Genomic DNA, 27,369 nt, shown 5'->3' on the forward strand with positions numbered 1-27,369 from the left:
CATTTTGTCTTCCAGCTAAAAACTAAATCTTAACAGGGAAAAGCGAGGTAGCAAAGCTTAATATTTGGTTTTTGGCGAGATTCTGGAGATTACAGGGGAAGAAATAGTGGAACATTGGAGGAGAAAAAAACCAAAGAATGAAACGTTATTATTTAAGCAAAAGTCAGGTTGGATCGAGTGAAGGCACTGGCCAATGTCTTCTCTGTATTTGCTGTTCCAAGCCAAGGGCGAAAATGACGTGGATGGATAGGCTATGACTCATTAACTTGGAACAATGAGAGGCAGACATTAGAGAGGGAAACGTCGGTGACTTGTCAGACTGAACAGGTGCCAGCTTGGACTACTACCAACAATCCTCTTGTAACAACATATAGCTTGAGGGCATTATTGGAAAGTTACATAGGTGAAAGATCTGTGGTTCAGAGGCTTCCTGAAATTGATAGGCGAAAAAGACTGCCTTATCTTATGTATCTGCCCCTCGCAGCTTTCTCACCACAAAACACTCTCTAGATCACTTGATTGCAAGTTGCCACAGTCCTTCCATCTATGATTAAAAAAGGGCAGCTTCTGTATAACCCAAATGCCAATTTCAGAGTTCTACAATTGATATACATTTGTGAAGTGGAGTTACGTAGCCCCTGAGTTAGCAGCCATGGCCACTCACGCAGCTCTGGCTTCAACAAGGATCCCCACCAACACAAGGCTTCCTTCCAAGACTTCCAATTCTTTCCGACCTCGATGCTCATCCAAGGTTTGTCTCTTCATCTCTCAAACTACTTAATGGTAGCTGATACTTCATTAAATTGTCCTCATAATTTAGTTTTGAATTTGCAATGTGCAGAGGCTGGATGTTGCTGAGTTCAATGGGCTTAGATCTGCTTGCCTGACCTTCTCTAACAATGGCAGAGAAGGATCGCTCTTCGACGTCGTGGCTGCTCAACTGACTCCCAAGGTTCTTCCTTTTCCCTTCGTTTTGTGGTTTAAAATTCTAGATGATTTCATGGGATGAAAAGAGATCGCAGTAGTTTGAGAAATTTGATATAGTTTGAAGAAATCTATATGTTTGACTAATCTTAGTAATTATGAGTAACTCATCTTGATCGTGGTTCTTACTAACAGAATAGGAACATTTTCTTCATACAGGCAGTAGGATCATTTCCGGTTAGGGGAGAAACAGTGGCTAAACTCAAGGTGGCAATCAATGGATTTGGACGTATTGGCCGAAACTTCCTGCGGTGCTGGCATGGCAGGAAAGACTCGCCTCTCGATGTTGTCGTTGTCAACGACAGTGGTGGTGTCAAGAATGTAAGCAATATATATCTTCTCAATACATTGATCAAGTGCCATTTTCAAGGATTAATCTACTTGAACATAGTTAGCAAAAGTCTCGCCACTTAAGATGAATTATACCAAAAATTTCAGGCCTCCCACTTGCTAAAATATGATTCCATGCTGGGAACTTTCAAGGCAGAGGTGAAAATTGTAGACAATGAAACCATATCTGTTGATGGGAAGCCAATCAAGGTTGTCTCAGGCAGGGACCCCCTCAAGCTTCCTTGGGGCGAGTTAGGCATTGACATTGTTATTGAGGTAGATTTAAGTCCATCCCAATCAATTATCAGATTATCCGCCCCGATCAATACCAATATCCATGGCCTTCGCAGGGTACAGGAGTGTTCGTGGATGGCCCAGGGGCAGGGAAACACATCCAAGCAGGTGCAAAGAAGGTTCTCATCACTGCTCCTGCAAAAGGTGCTGATATTCCAACATATGTTGTTGGGGTAAACGAAAAAGATTACTACCATGATGTTGCTAACATCATTAGGTCAGTAACAGTTTCATTCTTGGAGCTGAATTTGTTTTGACCTTTGAGCTGCTAAGTAATTGTTTTTGGTTGGTTAGTAAGCTTCTGATTGTTGAAGTTTTTAGCTATTGCTCTTAAACTTTTATGCAGCAATGCTTCTTGCACCACCAATTGCCTTGCTCCTTTTGTGAAGATCATTGATGAGGAATTTGGTAGGCAATCAGTTTCATTTTGGGCAACGAGCATTGTTTCCCGATTTTAACCACTTGGTGTTTGATTGAATTCAGGCATTGTGAAGGGAACGATGACAACCACTCACTCCTACACTGGAGACCAGGTAAAGAAAATATATGAACAATTAATTACATTATGAATGTGTGTAGAATCCTATGGCATTGATGATTTTTGAGATAGAGGAAATCTTATAACCTCGAGTCACGTTTTGGGGGTTATGCAGAGACTTTTGGATGCATCACACCGTGACTTGAGACGAGCCAGGGCCGCAGCTTTGAACATTGTCCCCACAAGCACTGGTGCAGCAAAGGCCGTATCCCTTGTGCTGCCCCAGCTTAAGGGCAAGCTCAATGGTATTGCACTTCGTGTGCCTACTCCAAATGTTTCAGTTGTTGACCTCGTTGTGAACGTTGCGAAGAAAGGCATCTCCGCAGATGATGTCAATGCTGCCTTCAGAAAGGCAGCTGATGGACCATTGAAGGGCGTGCTAGCCGTGTGCGATATTCCTCTTGTTTCTGTGGACTTTAAGTGCACTGATGTTTCCTCCACAATTGACTCTTCATTAACAATGGTAATGGGAGATGATATGCTCAAGGTGGTCGCCTGGTACGACAATGAATGGGGATACAGGTGAGGACTTTCATTCATGGGAATGGATGATTGATTCCCTTCAACATTATAAACCAACGTATATGATGTTTCATTAACTTTTTGTTGTCTGCAGCCAAAGAGTTGTGGACTTGGCTCATTTGGTGGCAAGCAAATGGCCGGGAGTGGGATCGGGAACAAGTGGAGATCCGTTGGAGGATTTCTGCCAGACTAACCCAGCTGATGAAGAGTGCAAAGTTTATGAAGCTTAGGCATCATCATGTCTTTTGTTGGTTGCTTTGAGTCTAGGTCGTTTTTTAGCATTGCTGTACAATGCTTGTTTAGAATTCAAATTCAAGGAAGAGACTTTTTATCTATCCATTTGTAAAATTTGAAGACAGTGTTCTAAAGCTGCAATAACCTTTGAAAAGGGACAAAAATGAAGGAAAAACATGAACCACCCCCTTTACTACACCTTTTTCCCTCATATTTCCTCTGCAAATTAGTCCATTTTGTTCTTTTAGATGCTTTCCTCTGATTTCTTGTTCTAAACTTGAAGTGTACAAACTGGATTTAGACAGACTTAAATGTATTGATGAGGAGACGAAATTAATAAACCTGGCTGGTTGCTTCAATTTCTGTCTACAAACTTCTCAAGGATTTACCTCCAAATTACCATCATTCTTATCATTTTCGGACGATTTTTCAACTTTCCTTCGTTTGCTTTGCCTTGGTTCTTTCTTCTCATCAAACAACGACATGATTCGTCGAAGACGGTTCGGATGCGATCCACTACTGCTAGACAGATCAGATTCTTTTGAATCAGAATGGTATAGCTGACGAATAATCTGAAAGCAGTATATGGCAAGGGCAATGAAACACACTGTCCCACAGATAAGAAAGAGACCCCAGAAGCTCTTAAGTTGAAGCGAGTCTGATTCGAGATCTGTACTGTCTGAGGTGCAAGCACTTTTCACAACCCATTTGTCGTGTATCCGTTGCAGATCGCCGTTCTCGGATAGCTGCAAAATGGCAGTTGACATGTCTACAGCCAATGGAGAGTCTCGTGGGAATGCCTGAATTACCAAAAGGAGCAACAGGAGAATAGTTATTGATGTGTTCAATTTATCAAATACTAAATAAGAACGAAAACACTCACGAAACCCCAGCCGCTTTTGGTAAACTCTTGACCAACAACTCTGAATTTACACTCTCTAGAGATGAAATTTTCTACATATAGAAGTTCATCAACTACAGCAGCAACGCCTCCCTCCTTGCCAGGGCCAAGATCAAGTGCCTTGGCATATTCTTCCGGTGATCCAAGAGGAATAAGCCTAGATCTAGACACGTTCAGCTCCTCACTCAGATAACGTTCAGCAAAAGATCCAACTTGGAAACCAATCGGTTCATCAATTTCCCTCAAGGTTTCTATTCCTGTGATTGGAGAATATAGCTGCTGCACCGTGAGAATGGATGTTAAGCTTGCAGTGTAGCTAGAATTTATAATCAAAACCACAAACAGCCATATGATCAGCACGAAGCGGCCGAGAGTGCTAACTGTGTTCTCCTCTGCAAAATAAGTAGAGAATGAGTTACATTACAGATGATAAGATTACAGTGACAATAATCAAGACTGAAATCATGATTCTATTTCCACTTACTATGGGCAAAAAATAGAGTTGAGAAGCTAAACCTGCAAAGTTCACAAGAAATAAATGGATCAGCAAACAATTTAATGAGATATCAGCGGGAAAGAGGAGAAAAAGAGTATGGATTTGAGTAATCGGCCTGTCCTAGTTGTCTAGTTCGACATAAGAGTAGGGAAACACACAAACTCTTGGGATGCACAAGATCAAAGACAAATTACATATATCATGAGCAGTACAAAATGCCACTTTAATCTCCAAAACTCAGACATTTTTTCCATGCCAATCTATTGAAGTAACCCTTTGCCTACTTTATGAAATTGTGTACAGCAGTCTCCTGTCACTTCGTTTTCATCTTACCAGTAAAATCAAAATGGCGAGATATAAGCAGCATTTTGTACCTCTCTCGCTGCTTTTCTTTTTCAGTGTGTAAGTGACAAACTCAAATATGTTAATGGGATGACCTATGGAAGAAGATCTCAGACAAGGACCTAACCATAAAATTGTAATGCATTGTCTTCTCGGTGGGCCTCGGAATTCATCGTTCGTCCTATGCTCCAGAATCCAGACGACTATTCCAATAAAAAGGAAGAAAGCAGCAGTAACCATCCACATGGCTGGAGAAAATGGATGCAAGAAAGCCCAAGCACCAGTGTTCAGTTTTTTGAGTGGGGCCACAACAACTAGTCCAGAAGCAGTATATGGCAGAGTAAAATCCACAAGCCTTGTACGGCTTGTGACAATGGCTATGTCTCCAACAACGGCATCAAATTTCTGGTACACAGATAAGAATTAGCCAATTGAAGTAACATACAGAATTCCAAATTTAGATATGCGTTAATACTCACGCCAGTTGTTATCCCATATACAAGATCTGTGTAATTCGGATTCTCATGGCCATTGCCAAAGGCTATGAATTGGTGCGGGACAGCGTAAGGTAACAAGCTTACAGCAGCTGTAAACACATCAATGCAGAAACCTTGGAAATTGTCGGACCCTTTGATTTGTGATACAAACTCCTTGAAACTGGCCCGAAGTGGCACTCCAATGTTTAGTAGCTTCCCGTTGTTTGGGAACACCCATCCTCGAGGCTTTTCCACTGTATTTCCTGGCCATATAACCTCGTACAGCTTCTGATTTGCGTGTGAACGGTTAGGTGGTTTGGAATAGAGTATCTCAGGAGCTTCAATTGATAGACCAGAGTAGTTAGACCAGTAGCCAACCCTTCTTGACCCAGTCCCGATAACGCTAATAATATCATATGCAGGATGAACAAGGGATCTACCAGAATCGAACTTAAGGGCACCCGTCAAACCAACAAGGTCACTCTCCAATATGTTATTCAGCAGATGATTTCCACCATCGAAGATAGTCATAGCTTCAAGATGAAGATCACCGTTTCCATTGAAATTCAGCCGGGAATCATTAGAATGTGTAATGACCCCACCTTGATTAAAAAATTTGTCAATGGCATGAGCAACCACCCAAACAGAGTCATAAGCATAGAGACCATAAGCATTCAGACCTAAAGAGCCACCAGTTAACTTATTCCACCTGGAAACAAAAGCTTTCTTTTTATTTGACTCTGCTGTGTGCTGGCGTAAAGAAAGAACTCCTTGCATCGAGTCCAAGGTCTCAGGAGGTGGGGGAACAACACTATCTAGTAGAGACGAAAGCCAATCAGTTGCTATCCATACATATCCATTGCCCATCATTTGAAGGGATTTAGCCACTGAAAAGACTAAAGTGCCTAATTTGGGGTTCACATGGAGAACCATAACTCTTGATTCCATCAATGCAATCTTAACAAGTTGATCCATAACTTGGACTTGGTTTACCGCAGTTTCGGGACTAATACCCACCTTGTATGTGATTTTACAACGTTTTTCAGAAAGTTTATCATCCAATGCTGCAATACCATTCCACCCATAATCATCATCGACGTATATAGCGATAACCTCTTTCCAATCATAGTACTCAATAATCTCAGCAACTGCAGTCATTTGAAACAAATCACTCTGTGCAGCCCTCACAAAAAAGGGAAACTGAAGGGCGGAGAGAGTAGGATCTGTAGCTGAAAATGAGACTAGAGGAACTTGGAACTCGGTTGCAATTTGGGATGAAATGTGGGCAACCACAGAAGATTGGGGGCCTATGATGGCGACGGTTGCATTCTCCATAAGTTGCAAAACTACAACAAATTCATGGTTAGCTCTAGTTTGGGATTAGATGGAAACTCTTCACCAACACACGCAAAACTAAAGCAGTAAAGAAAGAAGGAAGGGATTACCTTCGACCATGCCTAAGAACCCACTACAGTTGGAATTTTGCATTTGTAACCAAAGGTTGGTTGTGGGAAGAATGGTAGGATCCGCATTCACATCTTTCACAGCTTCTTCAATGGCAATCTTGGCAACTTTTCCAATGGTAGAATCAAAAGAAAAAATAGCTCCAATGTTCACAACCGATGGTCTTGAGGAGATGTTCTTACCAAGCCCAACAGGGAATATACCACAATAAAGAGATAGCAACGAGAGAAGCCAAATGAAACTCATTTGTGCTTCTTGCCTGAGAAGTCTGTGGCCTGCCGCCAAAACAGGGGATTTTATCAGCGTCCAGTTTATGAAAATAAAGAAACTGCCAGTGAAACTAGCCGCTTCTGTCTGTGTAAACTCTAAATGAAATATGATATGAACCCATTAAATCCTACTACAAAAAGAACTGGTAGAGATAGAGAGATAGAGAGACAGAGATCTATCCATCCGTTCTCTTATTAGCTTGGGGTGAGAATCAGTTACACGCAGAACCAAGAAAAACTTAAATATTAAGCATTCACAATGAAGCAGACCCGGAATCCAATTCCTTTCTCTATGCAAACTAAGAAGGAAAAAACACCGCCCAATATGAAGGCCACTAAACTGTTCCCTGAAGATAGGTATTATTCTACTGAAACAAAACACTCCATACCATATGCCCCCAACTCCCAGAAACAGCTTGATTGAAATGGATATTCAACTATCCTCAAATTTAAGTAAGAAGGGATACGAAATTGGGCTGATAAAGTAGCAAGTAACAGAAAATGAACTGATGACGACCCGAAACAGTCAGACGGGAGTGGAAATTCTGCTACTGCATTAAAACTTCACAGAAGGGTACATTCCTCGAAGAAGGAATGAAGAAATCGAAAACTAAGAACCTGAATCGAAGCTGCCGCAGTAAGAAACTGCTACTGAAAGGTATGGGAACGATTGGTAGACGAAGTATACGCTGGATGCTAAATCAGTTGCTCGTATGGCGGAACAGAGAATCCAGAACATCTGAAATTAGTTGATGAAGCTGGCGAACACTACTACGGCACCGTGGCGGAACCACGTGAGAAATTGGACAGCAAAAAGCAGAAAATTCAGTCACTCATAGATGAAGCAAAAGTTGTGGAGCGCGCAGAGTTGTTTTGTTGGAGGCCCAATCTTTGTGCGGCAACTTGATAAGACTATCCGCCATCGCCCCCGTCGATTCTCCACCGGTAGGCCCTTCCGCCCAAGTGGGCAGCAAATACTCAGGGTTAATTCTGGAAAACGTGATGATTAATTTCTTAATCAGTTTTAAGATCGACTAATCCCTCAGTTTAAAAGGGTTTAGATGGATTACTTAGTTACGTACTTTATCCGACAACTGTAGTGGTGCTTTTTTATTTAGTAGAAAGATCTTTCTTTTTTATTTATTTATTATTTCTTTTTTGTGTCGACAGGAAAATAAATAAGTAATTAAAGCTACAATTTTGTAGAAGAAAGCGACATGATAACAAGCTTCCGAAGTACAATGTATTATTAATTAATAGTTTGATTATGTTAAAGTTGTCGTGTCCTGTTTTTTTAACTGTTGTTTACGAGACAGCCTTAAATGATGTGGGATTTTGGAGTATGCAATTATTATTGGTATATGTATTTTAGTATGATTTTGTTATGGGGAGGATAGGATGAAACCAATTAAATGTTAGATGAGACTTGGTACCTAACCAGGACAATGTAAAGAGGGTTTTGGGCCTAGAGGCTCGAAAGCCCATCTGGCCCAAAATGTAGCCCAAATGTAAGCCCATATCAGCCTTCTTTTACAGCCATAGTCGAGAGCAAACCCATGAGGGTTGAGACTAACTCGATGGAGATTAGAACTGTTCAGTGTATGGTGCAAATAAAGTGCAAAATTCCAGTTAAGCACTGAAAAGAGTCATCAAAAGAGGGTTGGGTTAGTTCATCCAACCACTCAAAGAAAATCATCCCAAAAGGGAATCACTTTCTATCTTAGCCGCAACATCTGCTTGCGTCCAATCAGAGAGCACCACGTGTTAAGAACAAGAAAGAAGGATAGCGCTGGACCGTCCGTTTCCCAGTTAAGAGATCCAAGGGCTGGGTGTCTCTGGCGGCAACGATCCACAAATTTCACACAAGGTCATGAGTCAGCCATAAAAACAACCAATAATAACTGATCACGTGTCGCCATTCGCGCACCTAACTGACAGCTACGAGATCCACCGGATAACCTGGAATCGCCGGTCACCAACCAAATACATACAAGTTAGTTCCCTCTTTTTTCTCCCTTGCACGTTCATTTCTTCGCTCCAAAAAAACCCTCCTCAAAGATTCTGCTTGTCTTCCCCACATTTTCTCCTCTTAGGGTTTCGTTTTTCTTCTAATTCTCCGACCACCACCACCACCACCACAAACTGCGAACCTTCTCAATTACGCGCCTCCTGAGAATTCTTCTCTTCTTTTTACGGATTCTTCTAAAAAATTATCGATTGTTCTTTCTTTCTTTCTTTCTTTCTTTCATTCTTTTCTAGTTGCTCGCATCTCTTTGAGACTTCTCGGACGTTTTTTTTTAGTTATTCCACTTGGTTTGCTTTCTGGCTTCATAAAGCCTCTGCCCATTCCAGTAATATACATAAAGCCAGTTTCCCACTTTACTTTATTCGACAGCTTTTGGAGGATTGTGATTTCGTCGAGCGATTTTTCTGGGTTTTGGTTCTTCCGCACGATTTTAATATTTCGCTTAGTAGATCTGGTATTTCACATCGGACGCAAGGGAAGGGTGGCATATATTGCGGATGTTTCCTGGGTTTCTCATCCGTATTTTATAGTTCGATCTGCAGTTTGATCTGGGTGTCCTTGTGTTACTGGTTTCAAGTTATCTGGGTGTCCTTGGACTGGAGGCTGCGGCTTTATAATAATTTGGTTAGGTTGAGGTGGGTTTGTTCTTCGACTCATTGGTTGATCTGTACTCCAGACCCTGGCAGTAAGCTCTGGAACTTGCCACCACTAAATATTTTTTACTGGTCAGCGTAGTCTATTTTACGAGCTTCAAGGTCGGAAATTTGACATCTAAGAATTGCATCGTCCCAAGGATGCTGTTTGTGTTTCTTCTGAGATAAGGGTTAAAATCTGCTTTGTAGATAAATTTATGCCTTGGAAGTAATCATGGCTACGGGTATAGATTTTTCACCTCCCTTTGCCCTACTAGAAGGCGGCGGATACAGTAAGGACAATGTATCAGCGACAAATGACGAAAGTTCTGATAGCTTTAATAGTTTGAAACAGATGACCACTGGGAAACCTCCCCGACACCTCTCGGTTTCGCGGCATAGTGTGAGCTCTATAAAGCTGCTAGACCAAGCTGATTTAGTGAGTAATCATTGTTACATTTTCTATTTTGCGGAGATGCAGATCAATTCATTGCTTCCTTTTGAATTTTGTCTGTAATAATGTCATTTCAATTTCATGGGATGATTTGATGTTTGTGCATTGAGGTATAGTATAGTATAGCAAATATTTAAGTCTAGCTTGGCACAATGACGTTACGGGCATGGAGTTCTGGTTGCTTTCTTTTCCTTTAATAAGTAGCATGACTGGTATTTAAAACATTTTTGTTGTAAATTTTGGGAAAACCATTTACATCTACAGAGCTTGGATGCTGATACTCTTGGGAATAATTCGCCTGATGGGAAAGCAGGATTCTTACCTGTCTTCAGATCGGGTAGCTGTTCAGAAAGGGGACCTAAGCAGTACATGGAAGATGAGCACATATGCATAGATGATCTTGTAGAACACATTCATGCATGTGCAGATTTCACTTCTCCTGGAGCTTTCTATGGTGTGAGTATCCCTTTTCACCTTGATAACATTTTGACCTGTAAATAGTAACATTCTAGGTGCAATGTCCTTCAAAGCTGACAAGTCGTGACAATAATTATTCATCTGCCTATTACAATAAACTCATTCGATTCGTTAGAAAGATAAGCTTTGGCTACCAATAATTTTGTTAGTAGCAATGCACATGTAATTTCTCTGTTTCAGAAAGTGGTTCTCTTGGATGCGCTCTTTAACGTTGTACTTGGTGGAATTGATGTGTGGCAGGTATTTGATGGCCATGGGGGTACAGATGCAGCAGCTTTTGTCAGAAATAACATCCTTAGATTCATAGTCGAGGACTCCTGTTTTCCAGTTAGTGTAGATAAGGCAATTAAGAGTGCTTTTTTGAAAGCTGATTATGCATTTGCTGATGCTAGTTCTCTGGATATCTCCTCCGGCACAACTGCGCTAACTGCTTTCATTTTTGGAAGGTAGAGACCTCAAATTCTTGGCAGCTCTAATAGGAGTAATGATGGTTTGAAGAAAATTATTCTGTGATATGAAATTTGCTCTATGCTTGACAGTTTAAACAGTGAATTTCTGTAGTATTTGTTTGAGACAGTGGGAAGGAATAGATCGAGGAAATTATAGAGAAAATAACGAAATATAAGAATGATAGATGGAGGAGGAATTAATGGAAGAAATTGGATAAGGGAAGATTCGTGGGAGGTATGTGACACGGATAGAAGCCAAACCATATCATAATAGGAATCATCAACTAAATGGTATTATATGAAAAATATGGCGTAGTAGGCTTCAAAGATTAGAATCCAAAAATTCCTGGATTGATGTATGTTACATGAATTATTTAGTGCCCCCTTAGAGGGCAAGTTTCTTGGACTAACATTTGTTGTTCAAACACTGAATGCTCATCTGTCCAAGTTTGGTTTTAAAAGTCAAACGTGTCAACGCAAATTTTCATCGTTCAGCATGTGGTATTCTGAACCATTATCCAATCACTTCTTACTTCTCTCTTCCTTACAGAACAATGATTATTGGGAATGCCGGGGATTGTCGAGCAGTTCTGGGGAGGAGGGGCAAGGCTATTGAGGTGTCAAAGGATCACAAGCCCAATTGTGCATCTGAAAAACTCAGAATAGAGAAGCTCGGGGGAGTGATTTATGATGGCTACCTGAATGGTCAGTTATCTGTTGCGCGTGCTATAGGAGACTGGCACATGAAAGGTGCCAAGGGTTCTGCATGCCCGCTGAGTGCAGAGCCAGAGCTGCAGGAATTGCAATTGACGGAGGAAGATGAATTTCTAATTATGGGCTGCGATGGTCTTTGGGATGTGATGAGCAGTCAGTATGCTGTTACAATGGCAAGGAAAGAGCTGATGCTGCATAATGATCCTGAAAGATGTTCAAGAGAGCTGGTAAGAGAGGCGCTGAAGCGCAATACATGCGATAATTTAACTGTTATTGTAGTCTGTTTTTCTGCTGATCCGCCCCCTCGGATAGAAATTCCCCCAACTCGAGTAAGGAGAAGCATATCATTAGAAGGGCTGCATTTGTTGAAAGGTGTACTGGACTGCAATTCATGATTTTCAAGGGAAAGAGATGTGGGAGTTGGTGTACATATAACATTGGTTTAGCAGACTGGGCTATGGTCTCTCACCCGACCTACCGATGCCCCTCATCTATTTGGCATTGGATGCTTTAACGAGGACAATAAAAAGGAGTCATGTTGGATTCGATTGTTTTTGTCTTTTCCTTTTCCTTCTGTTTCAATGTGATTTCGAATTCCATGCGTGTACAGATTACTGTTGTACCAGTTGGAAGCCCAAAAATTCATTTGTTTCCCATCTCTCTGCTTATGTATGAAATTCAGAAATTGGTGCAGCATGAACCTTCTCCTGACTATCTTTGTACGACAACGAAGCACGGCTTCATATATTTAGGAGCTGTTTTAATGTGTCTCAGTTTGTTGTTATTTTTGTTTATAGCACACCAGACCAGACAACGAACGATAAATAACACACTATCTCAATTGTGGTCAATTCCAATTGCTTTCGACAATTTTGCTTGTTTGTCAATTCACCTTTCATGAAGCACTCCATCAGAACTATAAGGACAAAGATTACAAGTTCACATTAGCCAAAGGGCTGCATAGTAACCACACGAGAATTTCAATGAAGGGTGCAAATTGGATGCCACTGTAAGAAACTTTGACAGTGACATGGCCATTCCAAGTATGTAGCTTATGGGAAAGAGCAACTGGTTTATAGCTTCGCTCTCGAGCCTATCTTAAGAATATTTCATAATTCTCCATCTGCTTCGTCATCATTGTCATTCAGCTGAGCACCGCTGCACATAAACAACTTGGCTACTATTATTAAGTTTCACAAATCAGCAAAGATGGTCCAGAGATGAAAAGGAAATGGTTATCTAAAACAGTGGCTATAATTTTAGTCATCACCTAGGAACCGCCATCTAAATTCTGAGGTAGGATAAGTTCATAGTATAGTCAATATAGTGCTTATGTAGATTTGAAAAATAAAAATCATTTTTGTGCAAGTATTAGAAGAAAAGAAAAAAAAAAAAAAATACTGTTATATGAAATAGTTTAGGTTTGATATTATCATTTTAGATGTTCTAAGAATTAACAATTGTTCTGCTTTCTACATCCACGAATACTTGTTTTGAAATCTATCATGGAAAGAGGTCGTACGGAAAACTATTTTAGGAGGAGCAGCTAAGCAATATAATAATTAATACTATAACTAGCACAGAATGAACATTTTTACCATAAGTTCGACTTCATAGTTAGATTAACATTTGAAAATGATATAAAAGCACTTTTCAGAGACGCACAAACAGGAAACAGCACAATAAAAATTACCTCGCCTTGCTGCAATGTCTGCTCAAATCATGGCATAGGACTTTGCTAACGTTACCTGCTCTGATAGATCCTTTCTTAATCAACTCTGCCAACTGCAGGTTCATCAATATCAAGAAATAGATTAGATCTGTTTAGAGGAAAAAAGGAAGGTATTCCTTTATGAGGCAAAACATGTCAACTTACATCATCTTCTGCTTCCTCTAATAACCTGTCTCATTAATAAACAACATTAGCTTAGTAAAATCATAAATCTAAATGAACCAGTTGGATTATGATCGCTGAATTGAATAACCATCAGGTGATATAGTCTCACCTTCCACAATAAGTTGATATGTCTTTTGAATAGGCCCGAGCTTCTTGTTTATCTATAACAATGAAAACAATATATTTGCATAAAACAAACAAACAAAAGTAACTTCATATGCATATGCAGGAAGGAAGCTATAAATATCAGTTATCTACAAGAATGTGAAATTTTGGGTATGAACAATATCTAAATAAACCCAATCAAGGCCAAAACATATATAAGGCCATTTGTGATACTTGTTTCCAGCTTCGTTTTCTTTACTACTCTATGCATCGGGTGCATGACAGTTAGTTAGCTATAAAACATTCAGCAACTTTTTTTTGGTAAAAAAAATTATAAAAAACATTCAGCAACTTAAAGATTATTGATTCAGAACTCGTTGAAAGACAGACACTTCAATTTTCCACATACTTGCTAGGTTGTCCCAGTTATCCACCTTGATCCACTGTTGTCCAGTTGAATCTGTCTGCACCAAGAACAGATAAACAATTATCTCACGAAATAAGCTAATAATGTAATTTCTAATCAAAGATTCGGTTTCAAATGAAGTGTAAACACTTGCACTATGCAGATATCCCTTTCTACAATTTCTTAAAATGATAGGCCCTCAGACTACTGTTCTAGATTACAATCCATCTAAGATCAAACAGATAATTTCAATGAAGTACCTTATCAATCGTGTAATCTTGCATGTTTTCACAAAGCCCATCCAGGAGTTCGACAACTCGTAGCTCACTGACCCTGTAGAAATTTAAGCTCACAATTTACAAATATGCAGTTCATTCATATTTTAGAAACGAACTAGTAACAAAAAAAAAAAGAAGAGCATCCTGAAAATCGGGATGTTGATGTTTTACCTGTAATCAATTACCTTCCCTTTACGCTGACCTTTAGAATCCAACCGATGTCTCATATCTAAATGATTCCTCGGTTTTTCCTATTTAAATATGTAATTACTGGTTGTTAGTGAAGCCACTTATACACTTCAGACCATGTATAACTGACCAAACCATAAACTCACATCAAACAAAGAAATTTTCTATCGCCTTACATTGGAAAGTCCACGTTCTATCTCCTCCTGGGATCAATAAATACAGAAGTTAGATCCCCCTTTATATATCTATTGGATTAGCATCAGCGATGTTAAGCGGCAATACGATCAATTCAGCATCAATAAGAGCAATTACTAAGATATCAAATAAGAAAATGCAGATATCCACTGAGAAACAATACACATACAACCAAGTTGTGATCAAACTACAAGGCAATACAACACAGAAAGTTAATGCCACTCGAAAAAACACTAATTGACAGTGATCAGATGCAGGCACGCATTACATAGAATAAGCGAAAAGATGAAGGATTCTTAATATTCGAAAACCAAATCAAGGAAGGCAACAAAGAGAATTCAAAAAGGAATTGTAGGAGCGAGAAATTACGGCAACAGCATTGCAGGCGGCGCATTTATCATCAATGCAATCGACGACGCCGAAGTAGATCACTAATAACAACAGAACCCACGCGTTGGATTTCATGGTCGCTTGCGTCTGGTCCAATCGGAGCCTGAGTTTCACCTCCTCTCTCCCAACACCTCACAGAGCTTCCCTTCCGTTTGCAAATCTGAAGCGTCAACAAACAAAACGAAGGGAAAAAATGGCGGTATCCTTGACGAATGTATGGGCCTGGCTCGTGGATTACAGGCCTTCACACAACCGACGCCCACTAGCATATGCCCGACTCCATATTGGGGCTCCATAATGACCCATCGCTTTAAACTCATCTTACAAAGTTTGGTAATTTTCTTGGGATAACCATTTTCATCCAAAATCTCAAAAATTTAATTAATATACTCTATTTGTTGGGCTTATTGTAAAAAGTCGATAATATAAAATAATTGATGGACAAATTCAAAACAACTTATAAAATATAATTATATGATCTAGGGCAGCAAATATGTATGTATAGAAATTTATGAATATGGAAAATATATTTATATAAACGGAAGTGTTTTAGTTCAAGCTGAGTTGAGTTTTGAGAATCTGATGAATTGTCGATGAAGGAAATACAAGATCCATCGCTGGATTCCCTGAACGAGTCAGGGGAGGAAGATGGAACTGAAGAAACGCAGCAAGAACAACAGAAGCAAAAACGACGAGAACGAGAAAGCATTTTGCTGCAATTTCTGGATTCGACGGATGATTATCTGAATCTGTTGGATGCATTGTCATCAACACTCCGCCAGGTACGCGAAAATTGATCTCTGCATCAATCAAACCCTAATTCTAACATAAGTTTGTTCAGTGCACTATACTGCTGTAGTTATGATCAACACCTTTAAGCGATGGTATTCTAGATTTTGGATTCCTAAAAAACAAATGGACTCAATTATGCTTCTGAAATGGTTGAAATTGAGGAGGTATTAAGCGTCTGGATATTTGCCATGGAAGAGTCTAATAGGATTCACTTCTAGGACTTGTCGGATTTACCGAAATAATGGCCGTAAACAATTCTCTGCTCGATTTTTAAGAATGCTTACTGAGGGATTGCTTTTATTCGCTATCTCTTAATTTCTGTTGGCTGCGGAAATGCTGCCTCTAACTTTGCGCATCCATTCGAGTAACAGGGATGGTTTGATTTGGCGAGCGCCCGACATTCTATGGGTACCTCTCGCGTAAGCACTGCATTACTGGACTTGAAAATTCATTCTGCTGCTACATCGCTGCGGGTGGACGAACGCGATGGTAATCTTAATCACCCCCTCTTCCCAGATATCATTATTGAAGTTTGAACCAGCTACGAAATTCTATAAACATTAAACCATCTTCCGACAAATGGAAGATTTAAGCCTAAACTTGAGAGAGTCTGATTATCATGTAACTACTTGATCTAGTTTACTGTTCCACACATAATGATAAATGTTCTTTAAACATGCTAAGTTGACAATAGTCTCACTTGGTAATGATATGTCCACTGAAGGTGGCTCCATAGGAACGCAACCATTCATTAACTTGCGGAAATGGACATCCACTGAAGGTGGAGAGTGCTTGGTGGAAGATAAATACAATGACAAATTGGAAAGGAAACCTGATAGTCCTCAGCTACGACAACGGAACATTTCTGAGCTTTCTGGTAGTTGATCCCATCTATTCATGCTTACAGAATTTTTTAACCCAAGTTATTTCCTCTTTTTGGTTCCTGTTCTTTGGAATGTATGTAAACTCTCTTCTTCTGTTCATTAGAAGATGATCTGGGGAGAAGTTCTACAAAGAAAGAAGATGCTCTCATCATTGATGATCAGGCGAGTGTTGGTTCCATTCACCTAATACTCTCCTTTTATAGACTAGTTGTGGCTTTTCCTTCTTGTTTTACGGTTCATATTTATTTGCTCTGTGATACTGGGATGGTAAAGAAGTGGACACCGACTCACAGTATTTTGATCGTGTTGTGTAGGTACAAAAGGAACGATCTCATACACTTTCAATGTTTGGAACTCTAGTTTCCCCCAAGCTCCGATCAGCTCAACTTTCATTTGAGAATGGTGAATTTCTCAATACCTGCATTCCTCATTAAATGGGGCGGGCGTGTGTGTGTGCTATATAGTTCAAGAATTTGATACTAATACATATTCGCAATTTATTTTTTCGCAGCACTTGAAATTATTGTGGAAATTGCAAATAAGCGTTTGGCAATGTCATCTTCCTTCGATCAAGTCAAGAAAGGATTGGACGACGCATCCTCCTTCGAGCAAGTGAAGGAAGAACTGTAAGGCACCGCCGAAACATAACAATCATTTGTTTTGTTTCCCTCGTGGTAAATTGTTTTAATTACCTCAAAGATAGCTATGATAGTTGGTGGGATGATATCAACGGTACAAATTAATGGACCTGTTTGGTTTTGTCTGTGCACTCTCTCACCTCAAAGTTAGCTATGATACATGAACTCTGTATTCTTCAAAGAAGTTGTAGAAGAAATGGATTTAGCACCATATTCTTCGTTGAAAGAATAACTCGATCTTTGATTCTTACATCTCTATGTGTATCCAAGGCATGTTGTTGAGTGTGCAAATGGACGTGCGTTCTTGTATCTACCTAGCTCAAGAAAAGTAAACCAAGAGATGTGCGATTTCTTTTGCAAAACATGTCATCATAAACAAACAATATCATGAAATCAATACATATACCACCACCTTAACATACAAAAATATGTCCATCCATTTCAAGTTCTTCCAAGCCATAACAACAGACAAAAATGGCACCCGGCTCACTACAAAGAACAAGATAAGTTGGGAAAACAAGGGAATTGATACAAGTATATAAACTCAAACAGGATTCTGAAGGTTAGAAAGCTCTCCAAGAATCAGAACTTTTGTTGGGACTTTGATTCTCTGATGGGGCTTTAAACGGGGCAGAGGACCCAAATGGGTCAGCATCATCAAAAGAGAAGGCACTGTGGCTGAAATCTCTAGAGCTGCCAGCGGAGTCAAACCTGGCGTGCCGCTGGCTGCTCTGGCCGAAGTCCATGCTACTACTGATAGAATCAAACCTTGAAAACTTCTCCTGGCTACGGCCAAAGTCTTGAGAACTGCCTATTGAATCGAACCTGGAGAACTTCTCGCGTTGTGGAGAAAAACTGGGATCCTGCACGCTGAAAGAATCAAACCTGGAGGAATTGTCAAAGAAGTGATCCCCCACATCACTATAACGAGGGGAAGAGGAGTTGCCGAATCTAGAGAGAGGAGTGGGAGGAACAGAATCCTCAAAAAATGGGCTTTTTGTCTGAAAGAAGCTATCTGCATTGGGGGATGCGGTTTTAGCAGAGCTCGTATCGAAATCACCGGATCCAAAGATATCTCGGTGCTTTTCAGCGTCTGATTCCTGTGTGATGCCATCAAATAAAAAGAGAAAAAAGTAGGCATGGCTCAAATCCAATAATCAGTTCCATACTAGTGAGCATCATTGCCAACTATGATCTCAAATTGAAATATAAGGGCATGCATCAAATTTCCCAACAACGGGAAGGGAACATCAATTTTAGAAAATAGTTTCCAATAATAAACCCAAATAGAATCTCAGCATTTTCATGCTCACCTTGGTATTAACTGGTTTTATTCCCCAAACTGAGTCCACATCGTCATTGTTGTCAAAGGCGCCCCAAGCTGACTCATCGAAACTTCTAATGCAAGAAATAAACAAAAAGGCATAACATAAAAAAGATGGGGCTGTATGAAAGAGCTGCAAGAAGTTACAAGTATAAAAAAATAGGAATCCATTATTACCTATATGCTTCAGGACTTTTTTCATAAACAGCATCTGAAAATTCACGAGGGCTTTCTAGAGATGTCTTTGCAGCTGGACTGCCATATGGACTTCTAGCTGATTCATCTTCACTGTGGCTATACATAAATTCACTCTCAAGGCCATGATTGATGGTACTCGAGAAGATCCCCGCTTTGGTCTTGTCATTGCCATTGAACGATGAATCAAGAGTTGAGTTATAATCTTCTAGATCCTTTTCATCCAGACCATCTGACATTTTTGGTTTTGAGGCAGAAACACGTTTTGGATCGAGATTGAGATCATTGGAAAATCCTGAAAGGTACATTAAGTAACTCATATGAACAAAAATATGAGGTATCTCCATCAAATTACTAGTCGAAGTTAGCTGACAACGAGACCAAAAACTACATCACTGTAAATCCAGAGAAGTAAATAACTTGTAAAGAATCACTTATACCTTCATCTTCAAATTTATCCCACTCTTCATCCCAAACAGTTGCATCATCCGCAATTCCAGGTTGCCAGCCTAATATGTAAAATGTCATTAATTGAAACCAAGAAACATCAAGTCACTTTGATCGCATAATGGGTCATCACATCATGCCACAGATGATGTACAATCAGTACAGGAACAAATGTACCACACATTTCCTTAACATTTTTTTTTTACAACGTTCAGTTAGAAGATGCAAGCACATGCAAAAGGAATCTAGATAGAAGATGCAAAAGTATAAATCTGAGGCTAATGTGAGACTAATACCTACTGGAAGTTCAATCATAGCTGCCGACTTAACATCAATTCCATGTCTCTTACAACGTTCAGTTAAAGCCTTAAGAAGCAACTCAATATCAGATTGTATTCGATCAGCTCGGACCTGAAGAAGAAAAACATTAGTATTAGACAACAAAACAGAATAGCCTTCGGCAAATTGAAGCACGCAGCTATGTAGCAAAATCATACCTGAAGAATACCATCAGCACTTCCTCCTTGTTCCATTTTAATAATTGCTTCATGTAGCTCTGTCTTCCTTTCCTGGAAGAATGACAAATACGAGGGGATTGTAAAATTACACATGAAACAACAAATCTCAAATGCAGCCAAGGACAAAAACTTTAGTGAAAGATGAGCGTATGGCCTTGTGGCTTAAAATGGTTATTTTCCCCTGCAAGCATACCGTTCTGGTCATCAAGCATTATAAACTTCTGTGAGTTTCTTTTAATGATTAAATGCACTGAATAAACACTCCATAGCAAAAAAAATAAAATAAATAGAATAGATTAAATTAGCCACTAACATAATTATAAAAAAAAAAAACATAAAGGATGAATTGATTAAATTGGCTANCTTTATGCTAATTTTTTGCATCAAGTCCATTTAACTACGTCATATTCACATTTTTTTGGGGGCAAATCACATACGTTAGCATAGACAAACATATAAATGAAATAGTATAAGGTAAGTAAATATCCCTATATCAAGAATTGATATATAAAGAACTTGAAAACAAAATAAAGTGTCCCCAAGAAACTTTCTAATTAACAGCTGAGCAGTGACAGCAGCGATAAGATTAACCAGCCGGTTCCAGTGGATGCTATAAAAAGGTGGAAGAAAATGCATAAAAATTCAGGTACAATATCGAAGTACAGTTTCAAGATGTGTATTTTAACTTGAACATCACGATAATTTGCTTCTTCAATGGTTAACTTAGATGCTATGTCAGCCACTTGCTTGTACTTCTCCTCATATTTTTTCCCCAAAGTTTCTGCCTGCAATATAAAGCCATAAATAAGTGCAAAGAAAAAGAAAATGGTAGCGGACCTAAAAATATAATAGAAAATACCTCACGCCTGTCAGCAGATGCCCTTTCTGTGATCTCATTTAATCTGTTATCACATCTGCTTTTATGCAGAACCTGAAAAGAAGACAATGATCAAATGTACAAATTGGAACTACTTGCATAAGTAAAAGAAAATAGTCGGAAAGTATTTTTGAAAAAAGTTGAGCAAAACATTTACTAAAAAGAACAAATAGACTTGGAATTGCATGTTGAACACATATTATCAAGAAACTGAAAGCAAAGGCAGCAAAGAGTACTTACAAGTTCCTGCATCATTGTGCGATAGAATTCAATCTTTTCTCTTGAATCCAAAATAACATTATCTGTCTCTCCAACCTATCAAGGATGAGATAGAAAAACATTAGAGAGAATAATACTGCATAACAGGTGATGTCAACCTTCTGAATTCAAGAGGAAAATAAGAAACGAAATATATACTTAACATGATATAAGGGGAACATTTTACAAGGAATAAAAAAAGAAGCCCATCAACTAGCAAGCGTAGGAATTACTCAAATAGGATGAAACTGGGTCCTCTCAAAAACATAATATGAAAGTTGACTGATAGATATAAGGAGATGCCTTTTTCTCTGATGCTGTAGCATCTTGAGCATTTGGGCTAGCTGAATTCTGTTGGTTCTTGTCAGATTGGTCCAGAAATGAATCCTCCAACACTGGAGTCCTTGATTTCTGCGCATTGGATAGTCTAGCAACACCAGCCTTCGAAGCAGGTACATTTGTTGGGGGCCTCAATCCTGCAGTTGGTGCCATCGACTGAGCAGCGACCTGGGGTTGCTGCTGTCCAAATCCTAATTTCAAAGAAGGAAAAGTTAAGGAAAAATATAAGAAAGAGAGAAATAAGAGGGCAAAAGAAAATAAGCACAACTGACACTCTAGTAAGTACCAGGATGGGGACCCCAAGCTGCATTTGGGTGGACAACGTTAGGTTGTCCTGTCATGGACAACAGAGTCTCATCAAACATAACATTATTTGGAAGTGCAGCTGGAAGAGGTCGACCTTCCCTGTAACGTTCCATTAGATATAAAGCAAAACAAAACTCTCTGAGAGAAAGCATGCTGTCATTGTCTTGATCAGATAAGTCCCACACCTGCTTCAAGACCTCTGAGAATATGAAACATAGATTGAGCGTGCATAATGAATTAAAAGAATATCCATAAAAGCAACTTTACAAGAGTTTCGGTAAATAAAGGAAAAGTTAGGACATAGGCATAACTTCCTGGGGATTAGAAAAAAGTATACGTGAATTTCTTAAACTAAAACTATCTTCCCAGCATTACATTAGAAAGCACATATATTTCCAAATACTCAAATTGTGTCTAAATGCTAAATGAGTTGCTAATATAAAAAGAGTCGTCAACTAAAGGGCAATACCAAATCTTTTTGCATATCAGAATGAAAAGAACCATAATTCTAACCTCAAAGCTTGCCGCTTAACATTAATACATATTCATTGAGCACATATGCTCATTTCCATTTGTTCGTGTAATACACAAACAGGACAAGGACGAAGCCTCCCAACTAGAGATCTTTTTTTGGGGTAAGAAGCCGAGTAAGTTGAGCAAACTTTGACATAAATATTCTATTCTAAATTGTTTCCTCCCAACTAGAAAAAGGACGAAGTCAATGATGTCATGCTATTCTAAATTGTTCCCCCCTTTTCATTGCAAAAACAACACTAAATTGTATCGCTAATTGTAAATTAAATAACTCTTCAACTACAATGAGAAATTACATTATAGATTTAAACACAAAACAAAAAGAAAAGAAAAAGGAGAGGAAGTCCGTACCTCGAGGTAACCTCCAACTTAAAAATAGATTCCGTGCCTGCTCACCGGTAATTCTACCGTCTCTGTCAGTGTCTACTTCCATAAAAACTTTTGTGTACTTCTGAACATCAGTTGGTTTCATCTTTGGCCAAGAAACCTGTGCATTTTCAGCAGTCGAGTTCCTGGCTCCAGTTGTGATCCCAGAAGATATAAGTGGTGATGGACCTGTTGCTCTAACCTCCTTGGTAGGTTCCAGTGATGACTGAGAGAGCTGTAAGGGTGACTGAGCGAGCTGTAAGGGTGACTGAGAGAGCTGTAACGGTGCGCCAGATAATGGCCGTGAGACAAAGGCACTCTGCAATGACTCCATCGATTTGTGCTGACTTAAAGGTTGCGATACACTGGAAACTGGAACAATGGCTGATGGGCCAATACTACTGTTAGCTGTATTGTTGAGTCCGGTAGAATCTGGTCTATGTGGAGATGGAGTAATAGAAAACATGTCAGCACCAATTGCCGACTTAGAAGTAAATCCATTACCAGAAACAGCCGGTGCTCTATCATTAGGCATAGGCTGAGAAGGCACTAAAGCTGATGATAACGACGTAGCTGGGGAAGGCACTGAAGGGCTAACTCCTCTAGGCCCAGCAGCAAGGGCACCACCTGGTCTTCCACCAAGCCAATCATTTGTGTTTGGAAGACTTGAACTCCGTACGTGTCCTCCTCCAGAGTGTTCAGCAGCAGCAACAACCAGCTGCGTACTGGAAGCAACACCACCAGGTGTAGCTTGAGGTAACCTCATGGAAGGGTTTGGCTGGGCTGAAATATGCTGCTGATTCACACCTACACTTGGAACTCCTTGTCCTCTAAAGCCAAAATTTTGAGATGCCGTTGGTGCAGGCATACTCATCTGTGGGGGAGATGCAGCAGGCACTGAAGTTGATTGAGGGGTAGATACAGCTGGAAGAACAATCTTTGGTGGGGGTATTTTCGCTGCAGCAGGACCATATAGTGCTGCCTTAACAATATCCGGAGTTAGCTCTCGCTTACTTTGAGCAACAGTTACGAGTCTGAGAGCATTATAAAATTCGGGTCGCCCAAGAAAACCTGTTTTTCTCTGATCAGCATGCATCCATATCTGTAAGTAAAGAAGAGAACCTTGATTGGCGAAACCATTTACAGAATGACAGATTTGTAAGCATACTAACACTTCTTATTAAATGGTGCCAGTAGGCAATGGATACAATTAGAGGCGTCATCTTTCATCAGTTACATATTTATAAGAACAAGATCAAGTAAAAGGAAAACCTTTCAACATAACAGCTAAATACAGACTATTTGTACCAGTTGGCTGAAACTGAATACAAATGCAAGATTGTTAGAGCTTGAATTGTACAACCAGACTAAATCAGCATGCGTTGACTACATCAGAAAATTGAATGGCACGAAGGTCGCCAATTCAATCTCGTGAGGAAGTTTTAGATTTCAATCGCAGGTCTGACGTTGGAATGCGTGACAATTATATCTAAATACAGCATTTCGATGGGTAAAATGTTTCATAAAAGGAAGAACCTCAGCGAAAAACTCAAGGAAGGAAATTAAACACCAGAACTTTCCTAAAAGATATTGGCAACCACCCAATTCACAGCTATACTCTTCCACGAGGCGCAGACACCTTAATTTTTAGACCGAGAAACAAAGTAATGAAGTGAAAAACGAAAAGTCTATGGATTTCGAACTCGCAAACTAATCGAAGTACATGGACGCCATTGATCTAAGATAAATAGCGCATAAGAAATCTGGAGAATAAAAGGTGAGAAAGGGGGTAGAAAGCGAAGAAGGGAACCTGTGCAAGAACATTTTTAGGCAAATTGGAGCCCTGAAAGAAAGCGACAGCTTCAGCTCCACTAATCCTTCCATCACCATCCAAATCGGCTCTCCTGAAGAATGCGTCGAACTGATCCATATTAGCCCCCGCTCGATTGGATCCCGCCGGTAGCACACAGAAAAACGCAGTAGATCAAAATTCCTTCAGACAATCATCGTCGGCAGTAATAAAACTATGATCCCACCATGAGAATTCAACCAGAACAGCAAGAACGAACAGAGGAAAATGAGACGCTAGGCCGATTGAGGAATTGTATAGTGTTAGTTGAGAGAGGAGCGCACAGATAAGCCGTGGTGTGAAACGTGGGATCGAGGGAGGAGAAAAGAAGCCGATAACCAATATAACCGAACAGGGAAGAAAATTTAGGAAGCTTCAGGTAATGAGAAGGATTTGTAGAGACAATATTCCCGTCTGAATTTGGGTGGCTTAGTCACCGGAATTAACGTTTTTAATTCTCTTTCTTTGTATTTAATGCCTCAATTTTTCATTTTTAAAGAAATAAAAACTCAATTTTCCCAAACAATATTTATTTTAATTCCGACCTACCAATCATTTTATCACCACAATCTCATTCTTAGTTTGGCGCTGAGCTTTGGATTCTCCAGCATCCGTATGCTACAAATGATATTACTTAGTAATAGTTGAACTAAGGTGACTATTATTGTTAGGATTGAGAATCATATCGTTGAGTAGGTTGAATCCATACTCAAATGATGTAACGCTCTATGTTCAGGATTCGGAATCCAGATCACCCTCACATTCTCTGCAACATAGCTATGTTACATAGTTGTCTTGAAGTGCTTCTAAGAATGAAGACTATCTCCACAAACCAACAAAAGTAATTTATGCACGTTTTATCCTCACTCACATGCTTCTTAAGAAAATTCCTAAGAAGTACCTTGAGAATCTTAAGAAAGTGGGCACCTACAGTTGTATCAAGGACGCGGGCACAAGGTTAGTCGTATTAGAGATGTTTTTGTAGGTGGGTTGGAATCATGGTAACTTCAGGAGATTGCTAGCAAATGCAGGCAATTAATTAGTTTAGCATGTTTTCATCTTGTGCTGGTAGCGTGGATTTTACCTCTCTATTAGTTGATATCAGTTTGACAATAGGTGATATCAGACCAAACTACAGAACGGTATGAGTTGGTTGTACAAGTGAAATACAAGGAGTTCGATTTCTATTATATTGTAAGCTATATCATTGGTAACCACGTATGTAAAATGTCCCAACAAGCATCTTCAAAACTTGATTCCCTTTTACATGCTCTCTAATATTTACTCTCTCAGTTAACATTCCTCCAGGATGATCACACCATTGTTTTCAAGAACATCTGTGGAATGTTAGGCACCAATCCCTCAACCAAGTGGATATCCTTCACAAGGATGGTAAGGGGTGTAGCCGTCTGGTACGTTCATCTTATCATTATTTCCTGCACATTCGCAAGTTTAATGTACAAACTAACAAGTTATACTCAAATATGCATATCTCTTCAAATATGTTTGATTCAGCATGCTCTCAAACGTATAGTGCTTAGAAGATTAGGAACGTACTGTGATTCTGTGCGGTGGCGACCTGACTCAAATGACTCGATCCGAAAGACTGGAGCATGGGGTCCCCTTTGTTTGATTGTGCATCAAAGGCGAGCATTTCAGCGCCTAAATCAGATGTCTGAGAATACACGTTGTTGGAATTGGAAACGAATTGGTCATATGTTTGGAAGGTTTCTGGTTTGGTCTTTTTGTCCTTTGGAGAATCAACTTCTGTGTCTGGTTCCGAGTCTGGATTATTTGGTGTTGAATTTGCCTGCTTTCTTTTTGAGCGAGCCCTTCTGTTCTGAAACCAATTGTAAACATTTGCTTCTGAAATTTGGCCATGCTGTGTGAGGTGGAGAGTTATTTCCTTGATCTTCTGCTTGCTTGGGGTCCCATTGCCCTCATCAAAGATCTGCTCAAGAATTTGAAGCTGCACAGGCGTGGGCGTCCACCTCTGCCTAGAACTTATCTTGTGACCAGCGGCAGATGCCATTATTTGATCGCAGTATAGGTTCCCTACCCTAATTCCTGAAAAACCAGAAAACATTAGAGCCGCTCTCACATAAAGCGGAAATGAGATGAAGAGGGAGAGAAAGAGAGACCGGCAAGGTCCTGGTGGGCGGTGATAGCCTTGTGCATCTCCACGAGCTGCTCACATATGGAAGCATAGACAGAGATCTGGTGCCTGAGGAGCTCCATTTGCTCATCCGTCATTACCTTGACGTACAGCCCACCAACTCCATCGCCGTTGCTCAATTGCTCTACCTGCATTTGCACTTGCAATTGCTGCTCAGTTTGGTTGTTCTGTTGCTGCTGGTTCGCCCACTCCATCCTCCTCTTTTCTGCACTTTCTTGGTTCTTCTACGTCTCCATTCTCAGCTAACCCATTTGGGCATTTCCATTTCTCCTGTAACCAAAGCAAAAAGGGGGAAACAAAAACAAAAACAAAAACAAAAACAAAAACCACTCAATTGGAAGCAACGCAGAAGAGACTTGGATAGTAGTAGGAGCCTAAAAAAAAGACAGAAAAAGGCGTGGAAAGCGCGGTCAGCCTACTGTGCTGTTGCGGAACATGCCACGTCGGACCCGCACTCTACCGCTAATTGCGGAGGTCGCGGCGGGTCTTCTGCTTATCTTGGCTTGTCTGTATCTTTTCTTTGCTTTGCCACGACGGCAATGTCCCTTTACCACAAACCCTCCACTACTAGCTGCTACAGCGCGTGTGTTCCACGCACCAATACCACTGGACTCAATTCTGTTGGTGTTAGGAACGACTTCATTATTGGGGGCCAAAGGTTAGTTGGTTTGGTGCCGTCAAACTGACTTCTTCAATGTTCCATGCAAGCTTCGGTTTTATAAAGAAAGAAAAGTTTGGTCTTTTTTTCTACGCAAACCACCAACTGCAAAACCGAACCTCGAAGTGTGGAAACGTAATTAAAGG

General features: G+C 40.0%; 7 protein-coding genes across 9 annotated transcripts; 3 read left to right on the forward strand and 4 right to left on the reverse strand.

Moving 5' to 3' along the window:
- Positions 1-472: 472 nt before the first annotated feature.
- Positions 473-3,097, forward strand: LOC111785270 (glyceraldehyde-3-phosphate dehydrogenase B, chloroplastic-like). Its single transcript, XM_023665679.1, has 9 exons — positions 473-751; positions 842-952; positions 1,144-1,305; positions 1,423-1,590; positions 1,665-1,825; positions 1,955-2,016; positions 2,092-2,141; positions 2,262-2,668; positions 2,763-3,097. The coding sequence occupies exons 1-9, from the start codon at positions 653-655 to the stop codon at positions 2,896-2,898; spliced, it is 1,356 nt and encodes a 451-aa protein (XP_023521447.1). The 5' UTR covers positions 473-652; the 3' UTR covers positions 2,899-3,097.
- On the reverse strand, positions 3,067-7,856 carry LOC111785262 (glutamate receptor 3.3-like). The gene is made up of 7 exons (XM_023665673.1): positions 7,469-7,856; positions 6,563-6,856; positions 5,121-6,463; positions 4,769-5,046; positions 4,288-4,319; positions 3,786-4,195; positions 3,067-3,702 (listed from the first exon to the last, which is right to left on the reverse strand). Exons 1-7 carry the CDS (start codon positions 7,587-7,589, stop codon positions 3,280-3,282), a joined length of 2,901 nt encoding a protein of 966 aa, XP_023521441.1. The 5' UTR covers positions 7,590-7,856; the 3' UTR covers positions 3,067-3,279.
- Positions 7,857-8,860: 1,004 nt separating this feature from the next.
- On the forward strand, positions 8,861-12,299 carry LOC111788887 (probable protein phosphatase 2C 27). Its single transcript, XM_023669455.1, has 4 exons — positions 8,861-9,947; positions 10,227-10,418; positions 10,680-10,885; positions 11,439-12,299. Exons 1-4 carry the CDS (start codon positions 9,744-9,746, stop codon positions 11,995-11,997), a joined length of 1,161 nt encoding a protein of 386 aa, XP_023525223.1. The 5' UTR covers positions 8,861-9,743; the 3' UTR covers positions 11,998-12,299.
- Positions 12,300-12,435: 136 nt separating this feature from the next.
- On the reverse strand, positions 12,436-15,395 carry LOC111788889 (protein canopy-1-like). Its single transcript, XM_023669457.1, has 9 exons — positions 15,042-15,395; positions 14,654-14,680; positions 14,460-14,539; positions 14,271-14,343; positions 14,014-14,068; positions 13,609-13,660; positions 13,479-13,503; positions 13,296-13,387; positions 12,436-12,760 (listed from the first exon to the last, which is right to left on the reverse strand). Exons 1-9 carry the CDS (start codon positions 15,135-15,137, stop codon positions 12,712-12,714), a joined length of 549 nt encoding a protein of 182 aa, XP_023525225.1. The 5' UTR covers positions 15,138-15,395; the 3' UTR covers positions 12,436-12,711.
- Positions 15,396-15,528: 133 nt separating this feature from the next.
- Positions 15,529-17,667, forward strand: LOC111788888 (coiled-coil domain-containing protein 115). The gene is made up of 6 exons (XM_023669456.1): positions 15,529-15,844; positions 16,226-16,343; positions 16,579-16,731; positions 16,842-16,900; positions 17,053-17,140; positions 17,250-17,667. Exons 1-6 carry the CDS (start codon positions 15,656-15,658, stop codon positions 17,366-17,368), a joined length of 726 nt encoding a protein of 241 aa, XP_023525224.1. The 5' UTR covers positions 15,529-15,655; the 3' UTR covers positions 17,369-17,667.
- An 81-nt stretch (positions 17,668-17,748) lies between these two features.
- On the reverse strand, positions 17,749-24,837 carry LOC111788886 (uncharacterized calcium-binding protein C800.10c). 2 transcript variants are annotated; one of them, XM_023669453.1, is made up of 13 exons: positions 24,351-24,837; positions 22,526-23,642; positions 21,621-21,839; positions 21,299-21,525; positions 20,978-21,052; positions 20,720-20,791; positions 20,547-20,645; positions 19,840-19,911; positions 19,639-19,753; positions 19,336-19,404; positions 18,878-19,190; positions 18,690-18,771; positions 17,749-18,476 (listed from the first exon to the last, which is right to left on the reverse strand). In XM_023669453.1, exons 1-13 carry the CDS (start codon positions 24,468-24,470, stop codon positions 17,940-17,942), a joined length of 3,117 nt encoding a protein of 1,038 aa, XP_023525221.1. In that variant the 5' UTR covers positions 24,471-24,837; the 3' UTR covers positions 17,749-17,939. The 2 variants fall into 2 exon arrangements, with proteins under 2 accessions (XP_023525221.1, XP_023525220.1); XM_023669452.1 differs by having other exon boundaries at positions 18,690-18,774.
- A 674-nt stretch (positions 24,838-25,511) lies between these two features.
- LOC111786232 (WUSCHEL-related homeobox 8-like) lies at positions 25,512-27,356 on the reverse strand. Of its 2 annotated transcripts, XM_023666561.1 has the most exons (4): positions 26,985-27,356; positions 26,531-26,835; positions 25,947-26,456; positions 25,512-25,825 (listed from the first exon to the last, which is right to left on the reverse strand). In XM_023666561.1, exons 2-4 carry the CDS (start codon positions 26,757-26,759, stop codon positions 25,752-25,754), a joined length of 813 nt encoding a protein of 270 aa, XP_023522329.1. In that variant the 5' UTR covers positions 26,760-26,835; positions 26,985-27,356; the 3' UTR covers positions 25,512-25,751. The 2 variants fall into 2 exon arrangements, with proteins under 2 accessions (XP_023522329.1, XP_023522322.1); XM_023666554.1 differs by lacking the exon at positions 26,985-27,356 and having other exon boundaries at positions 26,531-26,956.
- Positions 27,357-27,369: the final 13 nt, after the last annotated feature.

This window comes from Cucurbita pepo, chromosome LG02, assembly GCF_002806865.2.
Source record: "Cucurbita pepo subsp. pepo cultivar mu-cu-16 chromosome LG02, ASM280686v2, whole genome shotgun sequence".
NCBI classification, from domain to species: Eukaryota; Viridiplantae; Streptophyta; class Magnoliopsida; order Cucurbitales; family Cucurbitaceae; genus Cucurbita; species Cucurbita pepo.